The 23771-nt window shown below is 48.4% G+C and overlaps 2 protein-coding genes across 11 annotated transcripts in view; both read right to left on the minus strand.

The window, feature by feature from the left end:
• Window positions 1–31: 31 nt before the first annotated feature.
• Window positions 32–3639, minus strand: Ttc36 (tetratricopeptide repeat domain 36). Its single transcript, NM_001005546.1, has 3 exons — window positions 3382–3639; window positions 2303–2491; window positions 32–364 (listed from the first exon to the last, which is right to left on the minus strand). The coding sequence occupies exons 1-3, from the start codon at window positions 3488–3490 to the stop codon at window positions 102–104; spliced, it is 561 nt and encodes a 186-aa protein (NP_001005546.1). The 5' UTR covers window positions 3491–3639; the 3' UTR covers window positions 32–101.
• Window positions 3640–4056: 417 nt separating this feature from the next.
• Window positions 4057–23771, minus strand: part of Kmt2a (lysine methyltransferase 2A) — a 75673-nt gene continuing 55958 nt past the window's right edge. For 6 of the 10 annotated variants that reach the window (XM_039082348.2, XM_039082347.2, XM_063265435.1 and 3 more), the window contains 10 exons: window positions 19509–23748; window positions 18732–18812; window positions 17054–17118; window positions 15563–15733; window positions 13524–13598; window positions 11553–11727; window positions 11284–11391; window positions 10397–10480; window positions 9788–9917; window positions 4065–8923 (listed from right to left, as the gene is read on the minus strand). In XM_039082348.2, the coding sequence (XP_038938276.1) occupies window positions 8648–8923; window positions 9788–9917; window positions 10397–10480; window positions 11284–11391; window positions 11553–11727; window positions 13524–13598; window positions 15563–15733; window positions 17054–17118; window positions 18732–18812; window positions 19509–23748 (5405 nt within the window). In that variant the 3' untranslated portion in view covers window positions 4065–8647. Of the gene's footprint in view, window positions 8924–9787; window positions 9918–10396; window positions 10481–11283; window positions 11392–11548; window positions 11728–13523; window positions 13599–15562; window positions 15734–17053; window positions 17119–18731; window positions 18813–19508; window positions 23749–23771 lie in introns of all 10 variants that reach the window. The other 4 variants (XM_063265434.1, XM_063265437.1, NM_001419940.1 and 1 more) reach the window with 3 other exon arrangements.

Genomic DNA, 23771 nt, shown 5'->3' on the forward strand with positions numbered 1-23771 from the left:
TAAGCAGGCGGACACAGAGCAGACGCAGTCAGAGCGTCCCGGAAGTTTTATTGGGTTCTGGTTGGGTCAGGGTCCCCCCTTCATCATCTAGCGAGCCGCGCTCAGCGCCCGTTACTGGGCGCGCTCAGCTGCCCCATCATGTCGGCCAGCATGCGATTGCACAGCGCGGCGTACGGATTGAGCAGCACCAACTGGCGCCGTGCGAACGAGCTGCCCAGTCTCGCCGCCTGCTCGAAGTCTCTGCGGGCATCGTCGTCCCGACCCTGAAATCGTGCCAGCAGCCCGCGCTGCACGAAGCTCTGGCGGGCGGCGCGACCCCGGCCGCCGCTCAACGTCACCGCGCGCTCCAAGTCCTCTAGGGCGCCTGAGGGCCGACGGGGAGAGAGCGCGGGTCAGCCGGGTGTGGGCAACCGAGCCCCAGCCCACCTGCGAAGCAGCCCATCCCCGCCTTTCAGAACCCGCCTTCGTGCGGCAGATTTTTAAACAACCAGGGATCATTTCTGACACTGAGATGAAGGGTTGCTTGAACAGGCTTGGGGGCCGCCCAAGGGCAGAACTGAGATCAAAGTCCATGGCTCTTGTTTCCAAACCTGAATGTTGTATAGAGGATTTGGTTATTGTGTTACTGAATCTGCCAACCGCCAAATAGCTGTGGCTCACACAAGTGAAGCCTAGCATCTACTGTGTGCTTGGTGCTCCACTCTGAATCCTAGAGTTAAAAAAAAAATACCATTAGCTACACAACTGTTACAGGCACTCTCCTCTTTGCCAACGCGGGCTATGAAAGCCGCGTTTTCCTCATTTTCTTCTTCATTATCTCCACGGTCTTCGTTACTCTGTATCTTATTTCATTGGCAGGAGGTCATGGAGCCGGAGCTGGCTGCACTGTTTTATTTTTGTGATTCTCAGAGGAACGTACTTGAGTCTCAGAACTCATCCTGGAACCTCAGGCAGCCAGCTTAAGGTTTCTGTTAAGTTCACCAGCTGCTTTCTTTGGACCCTGCCTCAGTTCATATTCTCTGGTCTCCTAAAGGGGCTGCTAGGGCCCCTGCATTGCTCAGCACCATCGTGGGGAAAGGCTGAGCTTTCCTTGGTGGTTCTAGTTCAGGAAACACAGTAGTGCTATGCTCCCTACCGTCCATACTGCAGACGGGACAGCTCTGGGAGCAGCTCAGTTTCCCGCTTCACAGCGAGTCTGCGGAAATCCAAGCCTTTCCGAGTGGTGTTACCTCTGCGTCTTTGGGCTTTCCATCTGTAGGTTGTCACCAACAACCCCTGGCAGACAAGCCTCCAAAAAGAGTTCTTGGGCTACCTCCTACTGTTGTTAGGATGGAGTCCAAATCCTCTAGTTTAGGTTGTAGGAACACCCCACCAACTAGTCATATCTAGGACCCGTTTCACTATCAGGCCTCTGCTTAAGCTTTCACATCCGCCTGGGCTCCAACTCCTACGACTGTACCCTCTATCCTATAATCCCATTCTAGCCACAGAAACCGAATACATCAGATTTGATCCAGTTACCTTCCCTGCCCAGGCCAAATCCCCAAGTGGCAACCACTGACACATCTGACACTTGTGGTTTGTCACCCCTGGGTTTCCGTCCACCTTCGAAAGGCTCATCTTTCCACCCTTCCACAGGGACTGCTCCCTCCAGCCTGGAGATCTGAAGCTTCCCAGGCTCGTGCATTCTTTCTAGGTCCCTAGAGGCTGTATCGACTCCTTGCTCAGCTTTCAGAACTTGCCCTTCAGGAACACGTCCCTGAGCTGCCTCCTCTCACATCTGGCTACTGTCACCTAATTATGAGCTCTCTGGAGGACAGCTTCATGGGATCTAGAGCCCCACCACCTGTGTTCATAGTGTAGCTCAGCCACTTCTTGTGTGGAGGATAATGAGGGAGCTACTCAACCTCTGTACGGTTCCTTTTCTTCATCTCCAAAACAGAATGACAATATATATCCTTGCGAGGGGGGGGGGTCATGAGGATTGTTACTACAGCCTAGTTGAGTGCACAACTGCTATATAAATGTTTTATTCTCATGCCCTCCACTTCAAGCCTACCGCTGCCTAGAAGGCTCTTATTAAATGTTCCCTTAAATCCACGAGCAGAATGCAGACTCTTGATTCTCATATAGTCTCATGAAGCTAGCAGAACCCCTACTGTCTTGGATTTTATAGGTAAGAACATGGGTGTCAGGGAGTTTAGTGTCTCTGTTCCTCAGCTCTCCACCCACAGCCAACTCATCTCAGTCCTTCATGGGAGGGTGTCCTTTCTGTGGAGTATCTCTGGTGTCTTCCCCTTACCTGCTACATCCCCCTGGAGCCGCCTCGCTTGGGCACGGTTGTTGTACGCAGAGGCTCTCTCAGGTAGCAGGCTAATGGCTTTGCCAAACCTCTCCAGGGCTGTGTGGAGGTCCCCAGCTTCTGCTGCCCTCACTCCCTGCAACTCCAGGGCCTTGGATTGCTCCAACTGTGCTTGAGGGAAAACTCCATCTGCACCAGGGAGGAAACAAGGTGGGGAACACGTGCATGGTACGGGAAAAATGGAAACCCACTTTGGGCTTTGGCTTTATGACACCTGAATGAGCTGACTGGGTGTGGGTCATAGTGAGGTTAACTTTCAGAGTCGGGGATAATAGCTGAGGTCAGTAAAACTGGGAACTAACATGGCTAAGAGACCTGAGAAAGGAGCACTGGGCAGTTCTTGGCCAAGAGAAGCTCAGCGACTTGTACACTGGTGACTTGCTCTGGACCTCAGCCCCAGGGTGTCGAGCTTAGATCTGAACCTTTTCCTTTTGCTTTCTGGCTTCTCCTCATTTTGCTTTACACACACTCTGACACAAAGGCCACCCCAGATCATGAAAATTACTCCAGATCCATTTTTCGATTTTCACTCTAAAGCTTCGGTAAGGTTCAGGCTTCACTCCTGCAGAAGCAAAGCTCCAACCATCTTCATTATCAGGCAACGGACTATGCTGCCCCCCTAGCTAGCTCAGTGTCTAGCTTATAATAGTGCGCTACAAATGAAACTCTGCCTGCTATGCCAGGATCCATCCTTGCTGTGGAGAGGGTGGGTATGACATCCTGTCAAAGATTTCAGTGTCTGACTTAAGCCAGCACAGATAAGCTTGGATCACGGAAGATCTTAGTGGTAGACTTAGAGGTATGGGACTGAATGACAGAAACTCTGGCTTCCCTTTGGCAGATCCACTCCTGCCAACACCTGATCCACACACTGAAATTCAGAGGACCTCTCAGACTTCAGTCTCTGAAATAACCTGTAAAGATAGAATGAGGGGTCCGGCTTCACCATGTCCCGTAGGAATTATCAGGGGCCTGCCAGATAGCCTACAGAGGGGTAGACGCCAACGTCAAGGACTTACCTTCATCTCCCTCCTCTGTTTCTTCCAGGTCCAATCCAACAACATCTCCAAAGGGGGTATTAGGGTTGAGGATGGCCTGCAGCACTGCCTGATCATTTGGAGTCCCCATGATGCTTAGCTCCAAAGTCCCAACCAGTAACTCAGTGGGTAGATGGAGGAAGATGGTGGGAACAGGGTAGAGCCTGTAGCTGGCAGATGCTGTGAATGGAGGAGGTTCTGTTCCGGCCCGCCTCAAGTACAGAGTGGTGCCTTCCAATCTGGTTCAGCAGACAGGGTTGATGACCTGGCTGGCTGGTTTTCAGTATTTCCCAACTGAACCCTCACCACTCCCGCACCCCACCTCCCATGGAATTAACAAACCCTGTTTCAGCTTTAAGGTGGAGCAGAGAGGGAAGGTACCCATATGCTTTCATTTTATTGTAGTCTGTTTGAAAACCACTACGTTGTAACCTTCTATTAAATGAGATAGGCACACAGTAACACAGCCCTTCTATCCAGGATAGAAGCTGGGGTGCTGGACAACCGTCACCGCTTACTGAAGGAGGACACTCCAGACAAAGGAGTTGGCTGAGCGAGTCCATCTTACAGAAGGGAGCTGGGAAGGCACTAGGTAACCCATTCACAAGCCCCTCCCTCCCCACCCCACCCCCAAGGCCAAAAGGAAGCTCGGCAGAGCACAGCAATAAACTTGACATGTTTATTAATTAAACTATCACTTAAATAAAAAAAAGTGCATAGAAAATAAACATGTTTAAAAACTCCTTTTTTGTTTTTACAATTATGTACACTTTTTACTTTTACATTCAGTCTTTCGTAGAGAGCTTTCAGCATTATTTTTTTTTTTGAACTATTAAAGTATTTTCCTTCATCCCTGTCTCAGGGAGTTAACACTGATGGACTTTAGACATATTTTCCTTCCCCCCACCCCATTTTGTCTCTAACCAGAAGCTTGGAAGAACACAAGGAAAAAAAGGGAAGCAGAACAAAACAAACGAAAGAAAAAAAAAAAAACCCAGAAGATCCATTGTACATGACACAGCTGTAGAGAAATGTCTTATTCTAGAAATGAAGCTTGTCACTGTTCAGCTCGTGAAACAATTACTCAACTACCTGTATTTGCTAAGGAGACCGTTAAAGTTCAAGAAAACAAAAAACAAAACAAACAAAAAAAAAAAACACCACAAGTCTATTTTTTTTTTCTTGGTTGAAAGACAGAACTAGTGTACCTTGGAACAAGATACCAGAAAGCACAGAACACAATTTTCCCCTAAATGCAGGTGGTGACCCCAACATTCATAACCAAAAGTAGAGAGGAGTACAGGTACCGACTGGCAACATTCACAGGCAGGAAGAACCCAGGTGACACCAGCTCTGCTCTGCGTGGGCGCCTGGTATCCAAGTGCGGTGCCAGCGTCACCGGAGCCTGACACTTCCCTGCCTTGACTAGCGACTGTCACACGATCCTTATCTATAGTGTTAAGAGAAGTAAAAGCCGTGGACTGAACTAGGCTTCATTACAATGGTGCATTCCTATATTAGTTCCTATATATATATATATTTATATTTATTTGAAAACCAAAACAAACAAACAAACGAAAAGGTCCGCAAGTTTTCAGAGTGTGAGACTTGACTGGTATTCATGATTCGGCACAAAACTATCTGCTCAGTAACTTTGTATTGCTTTAAAACGAAGGAAAGGAAACGTAAAATTACACCCAGCCCTTTGCAATGACCCGCTTTTCCTTAAAAAACAACAACAACAATAACAACAACAACAACAACAACAACAAAAAACAACTTGGTTTCTATGAAAAAGAATCCCAAATCCAATAAAAGTTAACATCTGAGGCTGTGACCTCTAGTATTTTCAGGTATTTGATTGAGCATCAGTCAGTCCTTTAGAAAGATACATTCATTAAGAGATTTTTCTTGTATGTGTGTTGTATATTTTTTTAAAATTATTTTTAGTTTTTTTTCTTCTTTTTTTTTCTTTTTTCTTTTTCTAAATCGAGGTTGCTGCACGGTGCCTATTGGATTGGCCGGGGGATGACAGAGGTGAGCTGGGTCCTGGCAAAGGAGTTTGGGTTGAAAACCTAAGAAGTGCCAGGGTTTCCTCCTTAGTTGCGATTGGTTTAAAAACAGGGAGGGGTTGTGCTGGACATAGTGGGCAGCAATGAAGGAGCCCAGGGACCAAGTTCCGACCAAAGGGTCAGTGCCATGCAGCTATTCTGGTTACACAGTTGTCGTTGGCCACCAGGAAATGCAGCCACAACAGGTTCTAGCAGCGAAGCCGAGGTGAGTCGGCTCTCCAAGAACCTACGAGGTCCGCAGCTGTCACTCCTGGGGCTGTGGGTTGCCCCTTGGGGGATTCTTGGGAATGACCCAGCGCAAAGTCCTCAACCTGCACTTCTGTGCAGAGGTTCTCCTGGTCACTTTCAAAACAAAGCAGATGTGTTTTGGAGACAGCTGTGCCTTCTGTTTTGTTGCCTTCTCTCCCGCTTGTGGGGATACTCTGGCTTATCCCCCAAGTTGCTGGCAGGTATGCTGAATTTTGGCAATGGACTCAAGGCTGAGCTGAAAGAGGAATTTCTCATCTCTGTGGTTGACAGTGGGTGGGCGGGCAAGGCAAACCAGCTGGAGGAGGAGGAAAGGTGGGTTCCCCCCATCCTCAGGGATTGGGGTTGTAGAAAGAGGATGAGGAGGGGGCTCACAGTACAGCATGGCCTAGCAGGGCAGTAACTAGGTCTGTTAGCTGAGTTCCCCCCACCCTCTGACTGGCCTTTGGGTCTCTCTCAAGATGAACGCATGACCCATCAGTGCATTAATCAATTCAGTAACAAATGCAGCTTACATTTTTTTTCATAAAAAAAAATAGGAATACAAGGATTTACAAAAAAACCTCACACAGTGCAATAAGAAAGGAAACCAGACACTAGTGGAACCCCTTGGGCCACAGCATCTTGTTCATGGGCAAAAGGAGGGTGGGAGGTGAGGTCTGGGTAGAGTGCTTTTCCCCAGTCCCCTGCTGGCACTTCTCCATGATGACAAGGGACTCTCTGCCATCCTGGCCACAGTGCTGGGCTTCCCACAGTGGAAACAGTGACGATGTTCCAGCAAAGCCACCAGACAAAGTTCTTAAGGTCACGGAAGGAAAGGGAGCCCAGAATGGAAGGCACAGCAGAGCCACGAGTCCTGGCAGAGTTCTGGGCTGCATCATATTGCTTTGCTGACTTCCATAAGAGAAAGGGTGCCCTGCCCTCCACCTGGACTACGCTACCCTGAAACCTTGTGGCAGGTGCAGAGATCTGCTTGATCGTGAGTGGTCATACTGTGCTTCAGGTTCAACAGGCTGCCTCCGAGAGGGCAGGAGGCGGTCAGTGGGTTCTTTGCAGGTACAAGGACTTGGTGGGCAGAGAAGGAAAGGAGATGGTTGGTCTATGAGGCAGATAGAGATGGCAAAGATCAAGTTGCAGCTTCTTGGTTGCTAACTCAGAGAGAGAAAGGGGAGCGAATGGAGCCTGCTGCTCGCACTCTGGAGCCGACCCAGAGGGAGAGGGGCAATGCAGCAAAGAGGAGGAATTGGTGGGCCAGGGTTCTGTACCCTCATCCCTTGGCCATGGAGGGCAGTGGCCTAATGGAGCGGGTGACCTTCCTTCTCAATTACTATAAAGAGCAGACCCAAGGAACATTTATGTCAATGGGTACAAACGAGCTACACATGGAACAACAAAAAGTACACTTTCCAGGGGGAAGCTGGGCAGGAAAAACCAGACTTTGTGTGGACAGCTGAATATTTTCTCTAACTTCATCCTATGAAAATAAAAAGTCATTAAAAACCGATCTTCTTTTAAATTAGGATAATACCACGGTTTAAAAAATAGCCTTGTCATAAGTGCTTCTCCCTATGAAGTGCTTCGCATAGAAAAATATACAAAATATATTTACATTTATAAAACCTTAAATAGTAAACTGTAAACAGAACAGAGGAAAATCCAATGACTTAATTTAACAGGCTCAAGACATTGTCTTGGGGGAAGAAAGAAACATTTGCTGCTGGTTATCCACATCCTAAGGAGTAATCAGGGCAGTAGTGTCATTAACTTTGCTCAGCCACGGGCTGCACACAGGTGGCAGAGGTCCCTCAGCAGTGTGGTCGGGTCCCCCAAGTTTGGGGCCTTGAAATCTGATTAGTGTTCTTTCGGCTGGACACTGACCTTTTAGAAATTCATCTTCCTATGTCTTCAGAAGGGGAAAGGAAGTAAGCATGTCCCAGGAAGGGCCGGCGTTTATCCTGGCTACTGTACTCTGCTGTTGTATCCTATTTAAATATTCTCTAGCCTCTTGTTAAAAAAAAAACCTTGCTACATATGTCTCTTTAAAACTCTCAATGGAGCTTTATGAGATCTCCAAACTCCATCTGGCTATGGCCAATGGCTCCTGCCCACTTCCCCACCTGGAGGGCTTACAGGCGAGGGGACTCTCTGTAGGCACTTCCTATACCGAGTAGGAGTGTCCTCGAGCAGGGAGGTGAGCTCCCGCTACCCAGAAAGAAGAATGGGAAAGCAGCAGATGAAGGATGGAGGAGGGGAGAAGGGAATAAAGAGAAGGAATGGAGAGGAAGCCGCTCCTATCATCAAGAAAGGTCACTGGCTACGGTAAGGCTCACAGGGCAACGCTCCCACTTATAGCCACAGGCTCAATGTTTGGTAATTAATTGGCACAACCCCAAGACAGCCTTTGACACCAGAGGTGCTAGGAAACCTGTCTCCCAACCAAAGCGAACTCTTAAGTGGGCAGATAGTAGGGAAAACCACCAGATGGCCACAGGCCTGGCCTAACTGGCAAACTACCAGGGATCCCACCAACCCTGTATCTGGGGTCTTGTCCGACCCGTCGCTCTTAGGGCTTGGGAGAGGGCTAAGATGAGGATGACAAACTGCTCTCTGAGGACATGCTCAGACCCCATCGCCCACTGTAAGGAACCCTCTGCATGCTCCCTGCAGGCAAATCTCCCAGGACCCAGTTTCCCAGGTCTTTCGACAATCAGAGAGGCCCCGGGAGAAAGCCATCTGGGGACTTTTCTCTTTGAGACCCTTCTCTCTCCAAGACTATGATCACATGATGTGCATGTGGACACTAGGGTGCTCAGCCAGAGGACCCTCGACTGCCCGCTCAATCCTTGGAGCTCTGGAGTGCTGGGATGTCCTTCAGCATGGCTTTAGGTGGCCCGGGGTCCTGGTACTCCATCACAGGAAGATGAGCAGCTTTAGTTCAGGAACTTCCGGCATTTTTTGGCGCCACAGTTGCAGGGTAGCTTGTTGCTGGCGTCCTCAATAGGGAACTTATAGTCATAGGTGAGCTCCTCCCCCCGGTAGATCTTACGCATAGCGAAGATGACAATGTGCTTCTGCCCATCAATATTGATGACCCGGGAGTAGCAGTTAGGCTCACAAGAGTGATTGATGAAGCGTGCCGCATTTCCATGCATGGTGGCATCCACTACCTCCGAGTCATCAATTCGGAACATGTAGCAACCAATGCCCTACGCACAAAGGAAAAGGAACCGTTTTATTTATTTATGATTTTATTGGCTCAAACCTAAGGTCTTACAACTGCTAAGCAGGCAAGCAGTTTACCACTGTCTGTCTATGGCCAATGGCTCCTTGCCCACTTCCCCACCCTAAACTTAGGCTTTTTTTCAAGTGCTGTGGATGTGGGTGGAGGTAAGAGGATAACTTTTGGGAGTCAGATCTCCCCTTCTACCACATGGGTTCTGGGGACATAATTCAGCTCGCCAGGCTTGACAGCAGGGGCTGAGCACCGAGCCATCTTAGGGTTCGTCATAGGATTTCCCCATGTAGCCTAGATCGGCCTTGAACCTGAGGCCTCCCATGCTAGCTTAGGTGTTGATCATACCTGGCTGAACTTGCTATCACTCAGGTTTAAAGACCTTTGCTGTGCTGCCTGATGTTACCTGTAGCCACACAGGAGCCAAGTTTCTCCTACAATTTACACACTTCTCACAGTACCTATTTGTTTTTTTAAACATGCTTTTTTGAAGGAGTTTCTAGATTATAGGCAATAGACCGGAGAAAAACTGTAGCCATGTAGTTTTGATCCTGGGATCCACAGACCAATCATCAAAGAACAGTTCTATTTATTAATCCTTAGAAGAGGTCAGAACACTTATGGGCTCATCACAAAATATGCACAATGTTTTAAAAAGGTTTTGTGGGCTCAGCTCCGCCTCCAAACAACAGGAGCCCAGCAACAGCGACAACAAAAGCAGCGACCTCCCTCTGGGGTGAAAGTGTGGCATTCTTTTGGGATCCAAGGGTCACGCTAAGGTTGGATGGCCCCTACCTACAGCAGTAGAAGAACCCAGGGAGTAAGCTGCAGCACGCACCTTGCTGTCATAGTACTTCTCACGCTTGTCCGTCTGGATGGAGCGGATGACGTTGCCGGCGTACTCAATCACCATCTCTCCTGCATCAATGTTTCTCTTACAGAAAAGACCCCGACCGTGGATGGGAGACCTAGGTCATGGAGACCGGAAAAAATAGGCACAAATTTCCTTTAAAAAAGTTTTTAATTTACCTTTTCTGTGCATGGGTGTTTTGCCTGCATATGTACATGTCTGCTGCCTGTGGCAGTCAGAAGGAACTGTAGTTACAGACAGCAGCCAGCAACTGCTGGAAACCAGACTTAGGGCCTCTGCAGGGGCAGGGAGTGTTTTTAATGGTCGAGCCATCTCTCCAGACAGCAAAACACAAACTTTCCAAATTAATTAATTGTGTGAATATGTGAAGAAAGTGTGGCCCTGCCTCACTTGTATGAACTGTACTGACAGATTACTAAACACTTAAGGACCACTCCACCAAGCACTGCAGGAGTGTGGTGTGCCCTGCAATAAATCTACAGAAACCTCAACCGAAGGACAGATGTCATTCTAGCATTTGGTCCACTTTATTTGGAAAAATGTTAGTTTTCTGAAACTCTACAACCACAGCCTTACCTGTAGACACCAACCGCCTCCTTAGACGTCTTTTTTAAGTGCCGGAACCGCATGGGCATCGGGAGATCCATGCTTGTTGCCCTCCTAAGGGAGAGGAATGACGTTATAAACTCAGTGTTCTGAGGAGTGGGTTGAGGGTGAGCCCACTTGCTCACTTTCTGCTAAGAGTGCCTCAGACTCTCTTCCTGCCTCCTGAGACCTCACTGCACCTTAATTCACTGTGGGTTTCTCGAGACAAGGTCTTTGTGACCCAGGCTAACCTGGAACTTGAGGCAACACACTCCTGCCTCAGCCTCTCAAGTGCTGGGACCACAGGCACGTGCCCATGATCAGTAGTTCCTCATTAGTCCGCACAGCTCTTTAGGACAGTGGTGACTGGTGTCACATGAACAGTTACTAGGATAGATTACTGCTAAAGAATATGTGCACCCTGCAACTATTCAAATGTCTTCTATTTCATATTTTTGTTAGCAGCCAGCTACTGCTACCTCAGTGTAAACTGTGACTCAGTCTTCCAAATGTCACCAGGAAACTGCCACCCCACGACTGGCCTCACACACTTCTGTTTGTTAGTTTTCTTTGAGACAGGGTCTTATGTAACCTGGGCGGGCTTTTAACTTAAGCTCGGAATGTCATAGCTGGGCTGATCTTAAACCTGAGACACTCTTGCTTCTAAATCCTGAGTGCTGGGATTATAGGTGTGTACCACCATGCCCAGCTGAAGAGTGGCGTTCCGATGACTATTAACAAATCACAAATACTAATGACTGTCCCTCATCACAGCCTCCTAGGAGGAGCAGCAGTCTACTGTACATTGCGTTAAACTCGTGTTCAATGCAAGAGCTGCAGGATCCTGAGGTGTCAGGTGACTGGGCACGCCCACGTACCGTGCGGACTTCAGCTGCACCTCTTCCTCTTCCTCGTCATTAGGGTTGTACTCAGGGGGCTGTCGATGTTTAGAAGCCAGGAAGTTAAACATGTCAAATGCTGACTTCCTGGAGCCAAAAGATTAAGGTTTGTTTTTAGAGAAATGTTCTAATAAAGGAGTCAAGATGGTGCCGTTGCTACCAAAGATCTCAGAAGGCAAGTGGGACAAGAGCTGTCATTAGATAACAAAGCCAGGACCTCAGACGCTTATCAGACAAACAGAACTTGCCTCAGGTGGACCTCAGCCCTGGCTGAGCCGTGAGGGTTCAAGGGGGGTTCATTGGCCTCTTCTGGTTTGTGGAAACGGAATTTGTAATTCCGACAGTGCTTGGCACCAGACAGCTGCTCAATCAGAAACACCACCGCATCGTGGAGAATCCCCAGCATCCTCAAACCGTTCACACCTATGGATTGAAAGGCACCAGGGTGGTAAGCGGTGTAGCCAACAGGAAGCTGTGCAGCATTAACAAACGGCTGTGTTAGTGAGTAGCAGCCGGAGGCTGCCCAGGGGTCAGGGACATCAGACATTTAGAATTAGCCTTAGAATGCTAGTGAAATAACGCTGGGCCCATCTGTCAGCGTGATGAACAGCTATCATAAATTGCTCTCACCAAGCTCTGGCCCAACTCCTGTGTGCTGAATGTAGAGAGGTGCCACATGCCACCTCACCTCATGCTCACAATGGCCACCCAACGTAGGAATCACAAGGGTTGTTTTGTCTTTGGGAAAGTTGAACAACAGCCTTATATATACTAGGTCAGCACTCTGAGAACTCAACACACCTCATCTTCACAATGGTATAAGCATTCCACTTTTCTCTTTATTTTATAGTGAGAACTTTGGTTTCTTTTTTTTTTTTTGGTTCTTTTTTTCGGAGCTGGGGACCGAACCCAGGGCCTTGCGCTTCCTAGGCAAGCGCTCTACCTCTGAGCTAAATCCCCAACCCCGAGAACTTTGGTTTCTTAAAAAACCCAGTTATGTGAGTATGTTTTTGTTTCAACCCCAGGTGTGGGTTCACAGCTACTAATATGACTGTCTTATGCTCTAGGAGGGGCATGATTCTTGTCATGCAGATTGCTTATGTTTGGAATTCTGGGGACTCTGGGGAGGAGATAAAAGCCAGAGCCCCAAGAGAGGTGGGAGGTCTCAGAAGAAGAGACGGGCAGATGCTGCTTCCCCTGCTGCTCCCGGTTGCTGCTGTTACAGACTGTCAATGTTCATGAGCAAAGAGAGAAGAAGAAATTGGAGCTATCCTGACAACGTATACTGGACTTGCCCCAAGAAACTCATTGTCCCTAATCAGCAGGAAGAGATTAAACAGGTCTACACCTCCTTACCCCTCTAACCTTCTTTCTCTTCTACCTGGTGTCAGGGGATTGGGAGGGATTAGGGTGGAATAGGGTTAGAAGGAAAGTAGATGCATAAAAACCCAGTAAAATAGTAAAAACAAATATGCCAGCACATTGTATAAATGTTCTGGCATGGATAGCTAAAAGGCATTTTAAAGATACAAGACACTGTAATCGAGGTTCTGTAATCACTGTCAAGGTTCTTTCTGCAGTAGCAAACACTCACGTTGTACACATCTTTATTAAGTATACAGTATTTTAACAACAATATTATTTCTCAGGGCCTCTAAAAATGGCTGGATGGAGTACTTGCCTAGGATGGTCTGACATCTTAGTACTTAGATCCCCAGTACTGCAAAAAAGATTCTGGCACTATTATTATTAGATAGGGGATGAAGTGTTTATTGTGAATGAGCTCTCTATGCCAACAAAGATGAAGTTCTCATGTCTGTGGCACATTTAGAAATAAAACTCTACTGATGAGGGAGTTGAGCATAACCACTGAGCCCCATGCCCTAGGGTAGAAAGGACGCTAAAAGCACCAAGTGAAAGAAGACAGTCACAGATTACGATTCCCTCGTGTGAACAGCCAGACTAGGCAGATCCACAGGCGCCACGGTGAGGAATGAGCTAAGGTCGTAAGATAGTAACGCAGACCTGCAGAGACACTGCAAGCCACTGAACTGTATGCAAATGGGTAGGCTGGATGGTGTACGAGTTACATCCTAAAGCCCTGAACTATCTGTTGAAATAGTTTTTAAGTAGTTGAAGATTCAATTCTGTGGCTTACACTAACAAGACGCCAGAATATTAGGAGGTTGTGGCAAGATGACAGCAGCAGCAGCCATTACCTGCGAATGAGAGTTGCTTCAGGCGGGCATTTGACCGTGCTTCCTGGACTTTATCTGTCAGTGACTTCCAGGCATCTGAAAGGAAAGAGAAGAACAGTGTAGGCAGAAGAGAATTTGTACCATCATGTCTCACTGGCAGTAGCATGCAGTCCCTGGTGTGGAGAATCACCCTGCAGCTGACGTCGGTGCCCTGCTATCCTCAGTCAGTTCGGTATGTGAGCAGCGACCAGGCACACCACGGGCCAGAGCAGCCAGAGTCTCATACCGCCTGAATCCCCAGAGTATCCACGTCTCTTGATGCATCACCATTCCTAACCTTAAAATTAATTTCTTTAAAAGGTTAGCAAGGATGAGTGTGGTGGTGTCTGCCTTCAATCTCATCTCTAGAAGCAGAAGCCCATGGATCCCAGTGAGTTTGAGGTCAGTCTGATCTACAGTGAGTTCTAACAAAAGGACAGGGATCATTTTATATGTAAATATATGAATGAATGAATGAATGAATGAATGAATGAGACAAGGTTTCATATTGTAGCCCAGGCTAGCTGGGAATTCACTGCATTGCCCAAATTGGCCTTGACTGTGTGGCAACCTTCCTGGCTCTGCTTCCAGAGTGGTGGGGTTGCAGGGACGCTCCAGCTCGCCAAGTTCACTACCAGCTTTGTTAAATCTTCATACATGTTCATCTATGTATTTTTTTAGGACTCACACTTCCTTTTTTGGGGGGAGGGGACAGGGTTTTGAGAGAGACAGGAGAGCCCTGCTTCTGGAATTTTCTATAAACCAAGCTGGTCTCAAACTCACAGAGATCTGTCTTGCCCCTGTTCCCTAAGTGCTGGGAATTAAAGGCATGTGCCACCACCACCCAGCTTAAGGACTCACACTTTCAAATTCTTTCTTATTTATTTAATTAGAAAATTCTTACTGTGCTGCCTAGGGTGGTCTTGATTGAACTCAAGTAGCCCTCTGCCTCTCGATCTATAGCGGCTGGGATTAGAAGCCTGCATGGCCACATCCAGGCCCGAGTACCTTTGTCTGTTCTCTCTCTACTCATACCCACATAGTCACCAAGTCCTTACTTCCTTTCTTTTCCCATGTGGTCTTTATTACCTGGCATTTCTGCAAAAGCAATATTCAAGAATTCCACGCCTCCCAGTAGCTCTCAGTCTCCTCCATTCCCTCCGAGGTGTTGGGGATCAAACCTAAGGCTCTTTACATGCTAGATAAGAACTTTCACACTCATCTGCACCCCAGTCACGTTTATTTAATTTTTAAAAAGTTGTATCAGATCTGGTTTCGGCCTGATTTGTAAGGAGCTGGCACACACACAGAGCTTCCTGAATTATGTCACAGGCCTCAGTGGTTGTCACTGTGGACTCTCTTGCCAGCTTGTGCCTAACTCACCTTCCAGTTTCCCTTTCACTGTTCAAAGTCATTTTTCATCCAATATTACTGAAAACCAGAGTTTTTGTTACATTCTCTTTGTGCAAAGCTCCCTGCATGCCTCTTTGGCTACCCCAAATTCCAGATCCACCTTTCTTTTTCTTTTCTTTTTTTTTTTTTTCCGGGGCTGGGGACCGAACCCAGGGCCTTGCGCTTCCTAGGTAAGCGCTCTACCACTGAGCTAAATCCCCAGCCCTTCCAGATCCACCTTTCAATGGCTCTGTTGTTTGGTCCTCTTCCCAGGTTTTGGACAACCCCAACTCACCCAGTGACCTTTCATTTCTTTCAACTTTCCTAGTACTTACTGCCTAGGAGGCCGTCACTAAAACCACAGCCTTTACTGAGAGCTCAGGGCTAAATGGCTGAGACCGGATCATAACATTTGTAAAGAGCCTCCCTGCTGCAGCAGGCAGAACAGGCAGAGCTGGTAGCCATGGAGGAGAGAGCCACAGAGAGGAGACAGCACTGCAGGAGGTGTGGAGAAGAGCGGCTCTCAGTACCCTCAAGAATAATCGTGGTTCTTCAACAAGGGAAGCTCCCCTGAGCAGAGGGGCACCAGCAGCAGGCTTGATGAAAGGCTGACCCAACGAGCCACTCACCTTCGATACTTTCCGCACAGATCTGAAAGCCGTCATCACTCGAAATCTCAAAAACCAGTCCTTTCTTGGGCTTCCTCTCAGTAATGCTTTCCTTCCTCTTTTGTTCTTGCTGGAGCCAAAGCATCAGAGGAGAGCTGAAACTGCTCTCTTCTTCTTCCACTGCTTTTGGTTCTATGACGGAAAAAAGTGTTTGCTAAAGCCAGAGTGCACCCAGTGCTATGTGCAGAATGGTCTGCACCAGCGGTTCCTAACAGACGACCCTTTCACAGGGCTTGCCCAAGACCACCGGGAAACACAGGTATTTGCATTACTATTAATGACACTAGCAAAATTACAGTTACGAAGTAGCAACAAGAATCATTTTATGGGTTGGGGATTTAGCTCAGCGGTAGAGCGCTTGCCTAGCAAGCGCAAGGCCCTGGGTTTGGTCCCCAGCTCCGAAAAAAAGGAAAAATAAAAAGAATCATTTTATGGTTTGGGGGGGGTCACCATAGCATGAAGGTCACAGCACCAGGGAGGTTGAGAACCACTTCCTCTACATGCATTTTTGGGGACATGCTGTATCTAGTGCTATCACCATTCACCAGTAAGAGCACCGAGGCTCAAGAACTTGCCCTGGGTACTAAAATGGTGTGTGTGTGTGTGTGTGTGTGTGTGTGTGTGTGTGTGTATGGTGTGTGTGTGTGGTGTGTGTGTGTGGTGTGTGTGTGTGTATGCATGCACACATATGGTGGTATATTTAATAGATTTCTTTTTTATAGCAGAGCTTCTGGTATGGCAATGTGATCTTCCTTTTTCATACATAACTGTTCTCAATAGGATCAAGGTCAGGCCAAACCAAAGCAAACACAAATCCCCCTTCCTATGGAGCATGGTCTTCCCAGACAGTCTTCTAGAACTTCACCCATATCATCTCATGGCACCCTAACCACCACCGAGGTAGGTGTCATTATTGACTCTCTTGGTCTGTAGCCCAGCATGGCCGAGGAGCTTGCTGTGTAGGCTATGCTGTCTGTCTCTGCTTCCCAAGTACTGAGGCTACACCAAGCCTAGCTGGGCTCCTTTTTAAAGGTAAGAGAACGGAGCCAGGTGTGATGATGCCTGCCCATAACCCTACTGTTCTGAAGCTGAGGGAGGATGGTCAATGCTAGCCTGGGCTACCCTAAAGCGCTAGGTCAATGAGGACAACACAACTGAAGACGCCGGGACCCTCCAACCTCACATCGCAGCTTAGCTCTTGAGACCTTAGCTGTTTCCCTCCCAGCGAGACTATCAGGAGACAATGCAGCGATTCTCTTGTATTTTAGGCTGTGACGTAGCACAGGCTGCCCTCGAGCCTACTGTGCAGCTCAGTCTGGCCTTGAACTCCCAGTTCTGTCCCAGCTTTCCACGCGCTGGGTTACACGAGTGCGCCGCCATGCCCAGCACATGATTTTCACACAGTTCTTCTAGCTTTAGAGCTCTGCACTCTAACCATAGTCAACCACATACCTGCGTTTTCTTGCTCATTTGCTGGATTCTGTGTTGCCTGGATCTCTGGGAGAGCAGTCGCTGGTCTGAATGAAAAGAAAACCAGACATGAGAGACAAGGCCAGCCGGCTTTCAACTCAAAGATAAAAACAACCATTCACAATCTGCCACATACTCCATCAGTTATTTAAAAACAACTACCAAGAAAATGTGCATAAAGAGCTTTAAAATTTGTATTTATTATTGGGGTGTGTGTGCATGCCCGGGTGTTGAATGGTCCCTCCCATTGAGATTCGGGAATCAGATTTAGGCCAGCTGATCAGCTTTAAGATGTTTAGTGTGCGTGGGTGGACTGTGACTGTGTGGTGCCCACAGACGCCGGAGATGCACTGTATCCAAGCCTGGGTGCTCTGTCAGGGCATCCTTACCTACGCCATATCTCTCCGGCCCTAAGACCATGCTTTACGAAATTTCTCCCCAAATGTTGCCAAAAAGTATCTGACTTTGAGACTGTGGACTGTATCTCTGAAATTCTTCTCATGATCTTACAGGAGGAAAAATACAAAGCCACCTCTCAGGACAGTGATACAGAATTTAAGTTAGCTGAAAACACAGCTAAGCTGCATGAGCCGATGGTACCATCTACTTTCACTTTTTCTGATTTAATAACTCCCGAAACAGCCCAAGTACACTTGGAACACAGCATGCACGCATGCACGCACGCCAGCCCTGGAAGAGGTATATAAAAACAAGCACGGGCAAAAACACAAACGGGAAGTACAGCAGGCATCCATGTAATGTAACACGTTTACGAAGAGTGCACACACATAAGAGATATCTGCAGAGTAAAACCAAACCAGGGGGCTGGAGAGATGCTCCAGTGGTTAAGAGTATTGGCTGCTCTTCCAGAGGGCCAGGGTTCAAGTTCCAGCACCCACAGGGGAGCTCACAACTGTGTGTAACTCCTGTACCAGGGGATCTGACACCCTCACAGAGACATGCATGCCGGTGAGACACCGAAGTACATAAGAATAATAAAAACCAAAGCAACAAAGTCCTACCCAACCATCACCAAAGCCACTCCTAGGGACGGACTGAGAAGTGGGGAGCAGGGCAAACAGGAACCAATAGAAATTATTTAAATAACCCTAGCTTAGAAAAAGAAAAAAGGGGGGGAGGGTAAGGTGGGCCAGCAAGATGGCTCAGAGTAAAATGACTCGCTGTGCGAGCCTGGCCGCCTGAGTTTGATCTTTAGAGCCTATATCAAGGCAGGAGGAGACAAAGGATGGCACAAAATTGTTCTCTGACCTCTCTACATGTATGCTATACAAGTGCACATACACACACACATAAATAATAAATATAAATTTATTCCACCTCGTTTTTGTTTTACAAGCCTGTCTGTATTTAGTTCCTAAACTACTTAGTTTCATTAAAACAGAAAGATTTTTTTTTTTTTTTTGGCAGGGGTGGTGGTGGTGGTGGTGGTGGTGGTGGGTGGACCGGTGGGCGTGTCTCAGTATGTGGCTTTTATTGCTTCAAACTCAGAGGTTAGCCTACATTTCCCCAGTTCTGGGATTAAAGACATCCATCCACACCAAGTGATGCCTATGAAGAATGCTCTTGACAACAAAACAGAACCAGTGCGAATCAGGAGGGCGCCTGTTTTACGTGTGGTAAACAGTCATCTGCAGCTCACCCTGCAGGCTGCCCACACTCCTTCTGTGATGGCTGTTCCACTCCAGCTGCTTCCTGCTGCTCCCTGTCCGCCCTAGGAGTCCTACAAGAAAGAATTGATCTTTTCAAGCAACCGTCAGCAAATATGCATTGGGCACATAAAATTCATAAGCCTGCAACAGTAACCATGGTCACAAAAGCTAGTAAGAGGGCAGAAGGGGAGGGGAATTCCTCTATTCTTTTTATGTTATACTTCCAATGAGGTTGTTAAAAAACAGAAGGCTCGGGCTGGAGAGATGGCTCAGCGGTTAAGAGCACGGGACTGCTCTTCCAGAGGTCATGAGTTCAATTCCCAGCAACCACATGGTGGCTCACAACCATCTGTAAAGAGATCCGATAACCTCTTCTGGTGTATCTGAAGACAGGTACAGTGTACTCATATATAATAAATAAATAAATCTTTAAAAAAAAAAAAAAAACAGAAGGCTCCATGAGACTCCACAGTAGGAGCCCTTGTTCGTTTGACAAGACTATCATTCCCTCACATCCCTGCAAACTTCAGCAGAACAGAAAGAGACCCTATGTGAGCACTGTGTCTGAAATAAATCAAAGGACAATCAACGCTGCAGTCCCCAGTCAAACCATGCACGGAGAAGCTGGTCTTTGCTCTCTGATCACTACCAAAAGCCTAAGTGATGAAAACTCTCGCTCGAGTACCATGTCAGTCAGTACCTTGCAGCCGACTCACACCCAGGGCACACAAGTCCACAGCTGCAGAATTAAGTTGCACATCACTCACCGCTTAACTGAGGGCTGGGGCGCTGGGTTGGCTTCTCGGTGTGGAATGTGTGCTTCAGAACTGGTCCGCAAATGGGAAACTTTGTGCTTCTTGCCACTCCCCTTGTCTAGGGGCAGCTGAATCCGTTTGACTTTTGGTTTTGGTTTAGTGGGACCTGGCACTGAGGAACTTCCTGACTGCTGTCCAGAGGATGGGGAACTCCCTGGAGAGGTGGAGCTGGCTTGCTTAGCTGAGGGTAAAGTCTTGTTCTGCTCTAGCCTCACACCGTTAGGAGCTTCTGCTGTCTGGGTGAAGTTGGATGGCTGGGTCCCCGGAGCAGAATCAGGATCCCGATCCCGCTGCAAAGACAGGGTACCAGTTTTGCCAGCTAGGAGCTGGTTTACTCGCTGTAGCTTATACTGTTCTTCAGCCTCCCTGGGAGGGGATGCAGCTGTCATGCCTGCAGTCTGAGAAGAGGGGAGCACGCAGATACTAGATGCTGCTGTCATTGCAGCAGCAGAGGGAGTCTGTGAGGTCCCCAGCTGGGGGAACATTCCTGAACTTTGTGGTAAAGCCACAGGCTGGTCCTGAATGCCCAGGCTCTGGTGGCTGGCTTTGATTAGAAGATGACTTATTGAGCCAATATCTGGGGTCCCAAGCAACCTCTGGTTGGCTAAGGTGACATGTCCTGGAACTGATGTGCTACTTGTAGGGGTTGTTGTAGTTTGCATGGACACCACATTCAGGACGGACGAACCGGATGCCAAGGCAGACACAGGCCCAGACGTGAGGTGGCTAGTATCTTGGCTTATCGTTGATGAGCCCGCCCCTGTGGCAGTGGTTCCACCCACACTCTGTGGGGGTAACAGGGGTGCCTGTTCAAAATACATGATGCCAGATTTAGATCTTTTAATGATGTTGGGGACAGTTCGGTGAGATGAAGGGTTAAGTGACCCCAAGTCTAACAGACTGGGGTGGTTTGAAAGCTGGGAGGGTGTGAAGTTAATCAGTGTCATGTTAGAAACCACATCAGAAGGGGCAATATTTGAAGGGGCACTAGAGGGAGCAAGTTTTTTATTCTTTCGAGTGTGCAGACGAGATATGGGTCTTTTCTTGAGTCCAGAGGATGGAGTGGTCACTGTAGTAGTAAGGTCTGTCCTCTGGTTGGCTTCTGAACCCAAAAGCTGGGGATCTGGAGGAGGCTGAACCCCAATAAGTAGGCCTGAAGGAGGACTGCTGATATTGGGTGGGAAGCTACTCTGAGCAGCTGCAGGGAAGGAATGTAGGTGCTGGTGATGAGGCATGGAGAGCAGTCCTTTGCTAGCAGGAGGGAACAGAGACTGAGAAGGTGGCAAGCTTGGATTTAGTCCTGTGGTTAGGGTGAGCCCACTTCCCATGGGCCCCAATACCGAGGTATTTGTCTCCATCACATTGGGTGTAGAACTAACAGGAGAGGTCAACTGGATTTTTTGGGTCACTCCATTTGGAAGAGTCTGGAGAACATAAAGCGGCTGCATGTTCTGATTAACAACAATAAGTTTCTCAGTGGCTGGTTTCAGGTGGGGTGGAGTGGTTTGGACAGCTGCATTAGAGATCTGAGATGGGCCGGGGCTATCAGTAGAATTGGGCACATACTTCTGGTTCTGGATGGGAACAGTGGGGGAAACAGGTACCTGAAGGCCAGGAGTGCTACTGTTTCTAGTTAAATCCTGGTTGTTGCCATGACCTTGTTCCACTGATCCACAGGGAGGGCTGGAGATATGGTCAGCATCCATGTGTCCTTGGATGAAGTGGTCAGGAGTCATGTGGCCTTCAGGAGCAGGGTCTACTCCTGGACTCAGTAGGGCTGGGTCGCCCTCGGTAGAGGTGACTGACTTTTCTGTGATGGTCACTCGCTTCTCCCCTGAATCCGAGATTACGGCCAGTCTACTGGAATTCTGGCTGGGGACGGTGGGACTGCGGGTGGTCAGGACAGAGAGGTCAGATGGCAGCTCAAGAGGCAGCTCAAACTGCTCCTCTGCTGAGATGGAGGAGGAGACACTACTGTCCACAGGCTCTGTTGCTGGCAGCTGCTGAGAGAACACTTCAAAAAGACCCATATCCTTTTCCCGATTACTGTCGAGACCCAGTCCTTCACCAAGAGTCAAGAGCTCAGAGGAAGAGGACTCCGGGCTCTCACCCAGAGCCTGCATAGACGGAGTATTCTTTAGTACAAAGTCCATGATGTCTGAAGGCAGGATGTTTCCACAGTCGTCACTGTTGTTATTGTCAGAGTCTGACTTCAGGAGCTCGGTGTTGTAGGTGTCCAGTAAGTTTTTGTCTGAGGGGGTACTTGTGTGGACCCTGCGGCTCGACTCCAGGGAGCTGAGCTGAGCTTCCAGGGAATCCTGGCCCTGCGCTTTCACTCTGCTCACAGAGTGGCAGTTATCCAGCTTTGGCTCGTTTTTGTGGCCAACAGCACTCTTAATGACATGCTCTTTCTCGCCAGCATCTTCGGGCCGATCGATCTTTAAATTTTCGGTTCCATTTTCTTTCCCATTTCTCTTTGGAATCTGGCTGCTTTTCCTGCTTGTGGCAGTGACACTGGTGTCACTCTCTGTCCCGTCATCCACACCATCCAGCTGTGAAATTTTTGGAAGATCGCATTGTTCCTCCTCCCGAAATAAATTATGGGATGCCAGACGCTCGTCCCCACCAGAAGAAATCACTGTCCTGGTGAAGTTGTAATAGTATAAGTCGTCTTCATCCGAAGTGCTCAAGTCATCGGCCCCATCTACCTGGCCTTCTGCTGATCTCTTTCCTCGCTTCTTCCCGGTGGAACTGCTGTAGAACGGAATGTCTTCTTCACCGTAAGACCGGACTCCATAAAGCGGGGTGAGCCCAAAGAACATGTTAGACCGGGCACGCGCGCTGCGGCGGGGGTACCGCCTTTTGAAAGAGCCATCCTCCTGAGGCTTGGGGCCATCTGGAATCATCAGGTTTCTGTCCTGTTCTGGAAGATTCTGATAGTTGTTGCTTTGAGGATCTTGGGATGAGGTATTGTTGGGGCTTGGCTGAACCCCTGGGCCAGCTCCCGGACTTCTGGAAGCTGAGGCTGGCTCTGCTGGACACGCTGACTCCATGTGTGCAGGGGAACCAGGGCCGCTTTCTTTCTGGGTGTTTTTGGACTGATTCTCACTTTCCATTTTCAGAGGTGTCACTTTGACTGAGCACTTCCGGGGTGCCTGTAACTCCTTGGAAGATCCTTCCACTTGTGTGGATTGACCTTTAGGGACTCCTGAAAGAGGAAGGATTTTATCCCCAGTCTTATCAGATGAAACATTATTACATGGCCGTTGCCCAAGAAACCCAGGAGTCAACACCTCATCAGCAAACTCTGGCTTTAGGTTTCCTTCCTCACCAGTTGTCACCTGACCAGGTTCCAAAAAGGATTTACTGGAATGCTTTTCTTTGCAAGTCTCTTTAGAAGACTTTTTCCCTTTCTGTCTCCTGTCTCTGGAACTAGACCCTACATGTTCGTGCAGAATGGATGGCCTGTGGCCCATACCAGGGAGCTTCAAGGTTTTGATTTCGCCATCTTCATTTGGAGAGGGTTTTACTGACTGGGTAGAATCCATGTGCTGGTCTCTGTCACTTCTTTGTCCCCTTAAGTGGAGTTGTGGGTAGGAGACTGTTTCTTTAGAAAATGGCACTGTAGAGGGTTCGGCAAAAGTGCCAATTTTGCTAACGTTTAATTCCCCAGGAGCCGCATTAAGAACCTGTGGTGCCAGTTTAGGAATTCCAGAGTAAGCTGTGTTATGTGCAGATCCATCTGTGCTCTTGGAACCTGGAGTTCTGTTTTTCTCTCCCTTTAACGAGGAGCCTTTGGGTGCCAAGTCTGAAGCACTAGACCGCTTCACACCTGAGGATGACGACCCATCCAGATGACTAGTTTTGGAGCCTCCAGTGACCACTGTCCTCTGTGAGCCTGAAGAGACGGGAGTGCTGTGCCCTAGATTAGCACTTGAATTCAGCGGCCCTGCGCGATCCGTTGCTTTGGCACTGGACTCGGGATCTGTAGCAGTCCCAAGGCTGGGGACTGAGGAAACACTACTCCTGGAGTAAACACTCCCACTTCTCACTGGAGACATTATCCGGAGCTTGGACCGCAGGGGTGACAAGGAAGAAGTACTGTGACGCCTAGAGCCAATGCTCCGAAGACCAGAGGACAGTAAAGGGTCACCGACTGTGACAATTTCGTGAGTGGTTGGGGTAGGACTTCCTGAACAAGGGAGAAAAAAGAAG

The sequence above is a fragment of the Rattus norvegicus genome, chromosome 8 (genome assembly GCF_036323735.1).
Source record: "Rattus norvegicus strain BN/NHsdMcwi chromosome 8, GRCr8, whole genome shotgun sequence".
NCBI classification, from domain to species: domain Eukaryota; kingdom Metazoa; phylum Chordata; class Mammalia; order Rodentia; family Muridae; genus Rattus; species Rattus norvegicus.

Coding starts and splice junctions, on each gene's coding strand:
- Ttc36 (NM_001005546.1), bottom strand. CDS start 3,490: ATGGGGACTCCAAATGATCAGGCAGTGCTGCAGGCCATCCTCAACCCT. Junction 2,492..3,381: donor AACAGAGGAGGGAGATGAAG/GTAAGTCCTTGA, acceptor TCCCTGGTGCAG/ATGGAGTTTTCCCTCAAGCA. Junction 365..2,302: donor GCTCCAGGGGGATGTAGCAG/GTAAGGGGAAGA, acceptor GTCGGCCCTCAG/GCGCCCTAGAGGACTTGGAG.